Genomic DNA, 8,147 nt, shown 5'->3' on the forward strand with positions numbered 1-8,147 from the left:
ACATTAGCTCTTAGTTACAAAATTTGTAGATTCATACAAATATTTCTATAGTCTTTAGAACAATTACCATACAAGTTTTGTCCATTTAACAAAATAAAGAGTCACCTTTATTATTTATGGTAACGAGCAAAAAGTTTTACTTAGTTTGCACCAAAGCATCATGCATCTTTTTATGGCGTAATGCGTTTAGGATCACGTGGGAACATGGACGTTTTACGAATATTATCCAAGCCCAAGTAAAGCATAACAACTCGTTCCATGCCAATACCTCCACCTGCATGAGGTGGACATCCATATCTGAATGCATCGATATAGGCTTTAATTTTTTCAACATCAACCCCATGATGTTTTGCTCGTTCAGTTAAAAACTCTGGGTCATGGATCCTTTGAGCACCAGAAATAATTTCCTCTCCACGCATGAACATATCGTAGGAATTTGAGGCTTTAGGATTGTTAGGATCAGGCATGGTGTAAAACGGTCTGACAGCCAATGGGTACTTGTCAAGGATATAAAAATCAGTGTCGTATTTAGCTTTAATGATCTTTCCTAAGAGCTTCTCACTTGGTGTCGACAGGTCATCTTCGTCGCCCATTTCGACCCCTGCTTCTCTCAACAGGTTGACTGCCTGTGAGAACTCCAGTACCAAGGGAGGATCGAGGAATTTGAAAGGCTCAATCTTGTACTGCTGGTTAATGATTTTGATCTCAGTCTCGTATTTTTCTTGAAGTCCCCTAAAGAGATCGGTAAACATCTTTCCGATTAGTAACATCACTTCGTGGTAATGATACTCGAAAGCCATTTCCAAATCTAGGCCTACAAACTCGGTTAAATGCCTGTGAGTATTTGAATCCTCCGCTCTAAAGACAGCTCCAACTGTAAAGACTTTTTCAAAGTCAGCAGCGATGGCCATTTGTTTGTAAAGCTGGGGCGACTGTGCCAAATAAGCGGAGCCCTTGAAATATGACACTGTGAAGACATTAGCTCCACCTTCACTGGCAGCAGATATGATCTTTGGCGTGTGGATTTCAACAAATCCCATGTCTGTTAAAATATCTCTGAATAGTTTGCAAACGGCAGCTTCAAGCCGGAAAATAGCCTGATTTGCAGGTGTTCTCAAATCCAGAATCCTGTTGTCTAATCTAGTGTCCTGATTAACCTTAATATTCAAATTGTTTGAGTCATTGTCGTCACTGACAGGCCTGGCAGCATCTTCAATCTGCAAAGGCAGCTGTGACTCTGATGCACTCACAACAAAAATCTGTTCAATGTGAATCTCCACATCCTTCTGAGTACATGACTCAATAGGATTAGGAACCTTCTGCACTTTGGCCTCAACATCAATGATCGATTCTTTGGTAATGGTGGATATAAACTTTACCATCTGCTTGCTTATCTTGTCGCTGACGGCAGACAAGCCCTGAATTGAGTGAGACTGCTGTCTCAGGACAATGAAGCACTGTTTGCCTTTTGCTCTGCTGGTGTGCAGTCTACCCCTGATCCACACCACCTTCTCGGCAAACTCGGGCGTCAAATCCTTGATGTGGACGAATTTGCGTTCGTTATAAAGTTCACCACTCTGTATCATCTTCATCTCTCCGTATCTGCCTTTGGACACGTCCCTACCTTCATCAGCTGTTTCATTTCGTTGTTGAGGTTTTTTTTTCGACAGTTTTTCTTCTTTCTTTTGTAGCTTTTTCAGTGCCGATTTTGTCATGGTTACACCAGTTTCACCCTCGGCAGGTGCGACTTCATTCTCTAACGTCATTCTTTCTGAAAATGATGCAAATAGTACACGTGGTTGAATAAAACGTAGGTACCTACTGTAAATATGCTGGGTGAATTTTATCAGTAATGGCTAACCTACAAACTTCTCTTCTGCTCTTCTAGTGTCGATGATAAGAGGCGATATATAGCACAATTAAATAAATAAATGCAAACGCACTATAATTTGTGTCAGTTTCCTAAATTCGTATAAAATTAGTTGATTATTTATCCTTAGGTATATGTCGTCTGTACACTGGTGCACTGGTAGAGAATATAGAATATTTACTCTTCTTGCATAGAAGGCCAGATCGGCCGTTTTCGCGTCCGCAGTATTTTCGGGTAGAAGATAAATTGAACGCTTGCCGCAAATACCACAGAAAATGTCGACTTTTTATTATCTATTTATCACGATAGTTGCGGCTGGTTTATAATTAGTTACATGGCTCTGCTGTAAGTTGTAATAATTATTTGGGTCAGCGCCATCTAGCGGTCTTTATTTTTTGGCCAAAAGTGGCCTCTAAAATTCTGAAACCGAGCATAAGGGCTTAGAGCCACTTAGTCAATTATAAACCAGCCGCAACTCATGATGAAGCTATAAAATAAAAAAATAACGATATATGTGTTTTTGGCGGCAAGTTAACAATCTATTTTCTGCCAAAAAATTGACCTTCTATGCATTTATACTTTTAAAGATAAATTTTCGAGCATAAAATAGCTTTATAACTTGCCGCCAAAAACATATGTACAATTATTTTTTTATTTAATAGCTTCATAATTAGTTGCGGCTGGTTTATAATTGACTAAATGGCTCTACGCCCTAAAGCTTGGTTTCAAAAGTTTAGGGCCACTTTTTAGTTCAAAAATCCGCAACGCTAGATGGCGCTGATCCAAATAATTATTGCTATTTACAGTAAAGTCACTTTATTAATATTAAACCAGCCGCAAATAATCTTGTGAATAAACAATAAATAGTTGACATTTTTTATGCTACTTGCGGCAAGTTTACAATCTATTTTTTATCCAAAAACCGACCCCTACAAGTATAAATATTCTACTTATCTTACATGGCTTATAAAATCTACCATATTTACAAAATTACAATACTTTGGACCTTTTACAATTAACTCATGGAAGCACAGCCCTTTAACTTTAAAGTTTAAATAAACCATTAATTTATATAATACGTACATACTAAAGATTTGTGTTACAGAAATCTTGAAAAACGATTAAGAAGTTCAGTCACACAAAGAGTCTCCTAAGAATGGAGCATTGGATCTCACTAAAAAAAAAATACATTTACTACAAAGAAGTAAATTTTAAGTATTATAAATAAACAAAGAACCTAACCTTCTCTGATTAAGTGAGATCCAATGCTCTATTTTTAGGAGACTCTTCCTGTGTGACTGAACTTCTTTTTTAAGTCTTTTTTCTTCAGTTGTCTCTTGTGGACTGAGTACTTTACGTATATTTTTAATCGTTGTTCAAGATTTCTGTAACACAAATCTTTAGTATGTACGTATTATATAAATTAATGATTTATTTAAACTATAAAGTTAAAGGGCTGTGCTTCCATGAGTTAATGGTAAAAGGTCCAAAGTATTGTAATTTTGTAAAATGGTAGATTTTATAAGCCATATAAGACAAGTAGAATGTTTGTACTTGTAGAGGTCAGTTTTTGGATAAAAAATAGATTGTAAACTTGCCGCAAGTAGCATAAAAAATGTTAACTATTTATTGTTTATTTACAAGATTATTTGCGGCTGGTTTATTATTAATAAAGTGACTTTACTGTAAATAGCAATAATTATTTGGATCAGCGCCATCTAGCGTTGCGGATTTTTGAACTAAAAAGTGGCCCTAAACTTTTGAAACCAAGCTTTAGCACGTAGAGCCATTTAGTCAATTATAAACCAGCCGCAACTTATTACAAAACTATTAAATAAAAAAATAACTATACATGTGTTTTTGGCGGCAAGTTATCAATTTATCTTATGCTCGAAAATTTATCTTCAAAAGTACAAATACATAGAAGGTCAATTTTTGGCAGAAAATAGATTGTTAACTTGCCGCCAAAAACACATGTATCGTTATTTTTTTATTTTATAGCTTCATCATAAGTTGCGGCTGGTTTATAATTGACTAAGTGGCTCTAAGCTCTTATGCTCGGTTTCAGAATTTTAGAGGCCACTTTTGGCCAAAAAATAAAGACCGCTAGATGGCGCTAATCCAAATAATTATTACAACTTACAGCAGAGCCATGTAATTAATTATAAACCAGCCGCAACTAATGTGGTAAATAAATAATAAAAAGTTGACATTTCCTGTGGTATTTGCGGCAAACGTTCAATTTAATTTCTACCCGAAAATCGACCTCCTATAAGTATATTCACTGTATAAAATTGTGATTATTATTTTTAGTTCATGTTAGTTGAAAACGCGGACAAGCGTACGAAGATATGTAATGGTAGTACTAATGAATATAATATTGGATAGGTAATGAATATAATATTACATACATACATATAAACAAATTTGTAGATTATTTAATAAATATTTTAATGAAATTCTAACTAATAATTTTTATGACAAATGACGTCACAGGCTATGCTTTTACACTTAATTGTTTTGAGTTTCGTTATTTCTATATGGTAGTTTCTTGCTTATCTACCTATTCCAGTTTTTTATTCTTTTGTCTTACGTAGCTTTTCAAATAATTTGAAGGAATTTTTACCATCACAAATATTACTACTGCAGTGTCTGACATATTTATATACCGTGTCGTACTGTCGTGTGTAAAAGCTGTAAAGCACTGTATATATAAGGCACTATAAGGTGCAAAATCAAAGAAAAAAGTATTGAAAAAGCAGCCGACAGGTGTGTGGCGTGTGGTGTGCATTGCTGTTGCTGATGTAAGTGCTGTAGCTGAAGGTGGTGCAGTTGCTCTGTGTGCTGTGCTCTTATTGTGTTGAAGATAAAGTCGGTGCAATGGGTAAGTAACATCTTTTTGATTTAAATAAACTTTCCACTTGTATGTACCTTTAAATTATTAGAGTCATAGTTAAGTAAAGTGTGTACTTTTGCAACAAAGAATTTGTATATTTTCACCTTCTTAATAGACTTTCAAATAAGAGGTTAAAGTTGCTGCTATGATTGCAGGTAGTTGTTTAAAGAGATGCTTGAATAATTTGGCAAGTGCAATAAATCACAAGTCTAATGGTATTTCAAAGCCATGCTTATCCTTTAATTTCACGTTGACGCTGTTGATTTCATTGATTTCTCGAAGCAAAGCATTTGTTGTACCTTGTCGTACAACTCCAAAAATATAACTATGAATTTCTTAGCTACAGTTTTTATTTAATTTATTATAGGTGGTCTACTTAGTTACTTTCAAAACCTTCTGGGTAACAGGGAAATGAGGATTTTAATCCTTGGCCTAGATGGTGCTGGAAAAACAACAATCTTGTACAGGTATTTTTGTCAATGTTTTTCACCATAACTCCATATTCATCACTGTTTTTCACTAATTATAAATGTATTGCAGACTCCAAGTTGGAGAGGTTGTGACTACTATTCCAACCATAGGCTTCAATGTCGAACAAGTTACATATAAAAACCTAAAGTTTCAAGTTTGGGATTTGGGTGGTCAGACAAGCATAAGGTAAGAGTATACTAAGTAATGATGCAACTTAATTATAATCAAACATATGTGATTGCACCATTATTTTTCGTTAGGCCTTACTGGAGGTGTTATTACACCAATACAGATGCTATAATTTATGTCGTTGATTCTGCAGACAAAGATAGAATAGGTCTATCCAAAGAAGAGTTGATGAACATGTTAGAGGTAAGTGATGAGCATTGATACAACTTTTTGAAATTGGTATTTCGATTGTTCAACATTTGCTGTTATTATTGACATGTCGTTTTGAGTACAAGATTTCGTTTGCTACGGTAATCCGTATTTTAAATGACTTCGATTTCAAACGGACTTAAATCTTATACTTCTTATTACTCATACATGTTGCAATTCATCTATGTTATTTCAGAGTAAATAACTAAGATGTCAGAAGTTTTTTTTTTTATGCTTCTGCTGCTTCATTAAAAGTTTAATTTAATTTTTTTAACAACATTTACATAGTTATCAAGTTATCAAAAAAGTGCAGATTTTAGCATCAAAATGATTTCAGGAGGATGAACTCCAAAACGCTGTCCTAGTAGTCTTGGCTAACAAACAGGACATGCCGGGCTGTTTAACTGTAGCTGAAGTGCATCAAGCGTTGGGTCTGGATGCACTTAAAAATCGTACCTTCCAAATATTCAAAACTTCAGCGAAAAAGGGCGAGGGTCTAGACCAAGCCATGGACTGGCTGTCGAACGCGCTGCAGGTTAAAAAATGATCGAGCGCCTGTCACTCGTATGTAACAACAACGGGACACTTTGCACATCAGACAGTCACATTATTATCAAAATCATCCTTGCCGTCTGCAGGACTAGTCCATGTGGCTCTCGTTACGTGAATTTCCAGCTTTGCTGTCAGGAATTCCACATAATAGATGGGGACCTATATTCCTGTGCTGATTTGCATGATTAAAAAAAAAAAAGGAAATATTAAAATAATGATAATAATGATAACGTCATGTGAAAAATCTATTTACGAGAAAAAGTCTGACAGAAGCACACAATTGAACTAGATGTAACGTATGTTTTAAAATGCCGTTATTCTCGCATTCTCGGTGGTATGGCCACATATTTAAATACTTACACAAATAAATATACCTACTGTGTTTACTTTTTGCAAGACTTTTTCTTACAACGGGTAGGTTTAGTATTTTAATATACATTTATATATATATATATACATACATATATATAATATAAACAAGTGTAGGTATAGGTACGTGGATTCTGAAAGTTTTGTCTCGTCTGGTTTGACAGAGTACTTTGTTAACTTTTGTAATATGGGTCGCATTATATACACCTTATTCTGTACAAGTACTTTCAAAGCTCAACTGCTTAGTTTTTTTATTGTTTTAAATGAAAATACGGTATTTTTTTCGATTACCATGTATTTAAAAAAATATTTGATTAATTTCATGTATAATATTCGTGAAATTGTAAGTTTACGAGATTATTGTTCATTGCATAGTGTGTACGCGTGTTTGTATGTGTGTTACAATGTACGAATGTCGGTAAGGTAGGATTTTCGAGTTATCAAGAATAAAGCCATTGGCGTTATACGAGATCACTTCGATGGCTAAATAGTAGTAAAAAAAAACTACATAATTTTATTGAAGCAATTTGTTAAGTTGGTTCATGGAAGCCGAGCATGGCTCTTTTTATTGTAAAAATAATTTGTGACTTTGATGGACACCAAGCAACTATCTTATTATTTATCACATAAACTTTATCTTTTTCCATCTGCACGTCCACCCCTTGATTTCTATTCAATTACATATACACTTGACTATTACAATGAATACCTAAAAACAAACTATGTAAATCAAAAGCAGCCAAGTAAAAACAACTGGCCCCAAAGTGCGTCTCTCACGTCGATGGTGACAAAAAATTATGAAACGAGCGTAAATAAATTATACGATTACATTACGAAAAGTCGTTGCGTTATTGAAGGTACTCTTCGTCCCACTGTCCATCTCCCTTTGTTTATCACTCCGAAAGGGAAAATTGAGTCTGCATAGAAGATGTATTAAACTGAAACGTTTTTCGATCCGACAGCTCGCGCGCCTCCCTTCTAATTCGATAATACACAATACACGTGAAGTCCCAGGGCACAATTTAAAATTTACGGGGTCCAATATGTAGTGGGAGAAGGGAGGAGGGGTACACACCTTTTCTTTCCAAAGAAGAGGCGCGCGCGTATGGCGCATTACGTGGGCGTGAAACGAATAATTTCGAAGCGGGGATGATCCCTTCTCGGACGATCGTATATCAAAGTGACGAGGAGGATGTGTACATGTAGCGCCTAACAATACGAATTATCGTCGAAGCGAGTAGGGCTGTTGCGTTTTGTGCGCCCTCGCTTTGCTCCTGCAGCCTCTGGCTTTGGGTCCCTTTCCTGTGTTATACGTATCTATGGTCCAATGCTGATGCTCGACAGTGTAACGGGTTTTGGATGGTTTAGAGATATTTTTGTTACACTTTTTATTTTACAGCTGTTTAACTTGCCTCTGAGGAATCGGCCTGGTGGTATTTGTTTCTGCGATTTTTGCCCTTCGAAAAGTGTTATAGCTCAGAGTTTCGTGTGTATAAATTTAAAGAATAAAATTTAATAAGAATTTGATAAATGGCAATTTAAACTGTTACTGAGCAATACTTGTCACGACATCACCACCATTTTGCTCGAAAAAACTTGAGCCATTATTTT

At 35.5% G+C, this 8,147-nt stretch overlaps 2 protein-coding genes across 3 annotated transcripts; one reads left to right on the forward strand and one right to left on the reverse strand.

Annotated features, from left to right (window-relative positions):
- Positions 1-12: 12 nt before the first annotated feature.
- On the reverse strand, positions 13-2,203 carry AspRS (aspartyl-tRNA synthetase). 2 transcript variants are annotated; one of them, XM_023392825.2, is made up of 2 exons: positions 1,866-2,203; positions 13-1,771 (listed from the first exon to the last, which is right to left on the reverse strand). In XM_023392825.2, the coding sequence occupies exon 2, from the start codon at positions 1,764-1,766 to the stop codon at positions 171-173; it is 1,596 nt and encodes a 531-aa protein (XP_023248593.2). In that variant the 5' UTR covers positions 1,767-1,771; positions 1,866-2,203; the 3' UTR covers positions 13-170. The 2 variants fall into 2 exon arrangements, with proteins under 2 accessions (XP_023248593.2, XP_014208545.2); XM_014353059.2 differs by having other exon boundaries at positions 1,862-2,203.
- A 2,388-nt stretch (positions 2,204-4,591) lies between these two features.
- Arl1 (ADP ribosylation factor-like 1) lies at positions 4,592-7,186 on the forward strand. Its single transcript, XM_014353047.2, has 5 exons — positions 4,592-4,754; positions 5,134-5,233; positions 5,307-5,423; positions 5,498-5,609; positions 5,953-7,186. Exons 1-5 carry the CDS (start codon positions 4,751-4,753, stop codon positions 6,160-6,162), a joined length of 543 nt encoding a protein of 180 aa, XP_014208533.1. The 5' UTR covers positions 4,592-4,750; the 3' UTR covers positions 6,163-7,186.
- Positions 7,187-8,147: the final 961 nt, after the last annotated feature.

Source organism: Copidosoma floridanum, unplaced genomic scaffold, assembly GCF_036245765.1.
Source record: "Copidosoma floridanum isolate Cflo_tuat_1 unplaced genomic scaffold, Cflo_Japanese_pri ptg000006l, whole genome shotgun sequence".
In the NCBI taxonomy this organism is placed as follows: Eukaryota; Metazoa; Arthropoda; class Insecta; order Hymenoptera; family Encyrtidae; genus Copidosoma; species Copidosoma floridanum.

Coding starts and splice junctions, on each gene's coding strand:
- AspRS (XM_023392825.2), bottom strand. CDS start 1,766: ATGACGTTAGAGAATGAAGTCGCACCTGCCGAGGGTGAAACTGGTGTA.
- Arl1 (XM_014353047.2), top strand. Junction 5,234..5,306: donor AAAACAACAATCTTGTACAG/GTATTTTTGTCA, acceptor AATGTATTGCAG/ACTCCAAGTTGGAGAGGTTG. Junction 5,610..5,952: donor AGTTGATGAACATGTTAGAG/GTAAGTGATGAG, acceptor AAATGATTTCAG/GAGGATGAACTCCAAAACGC.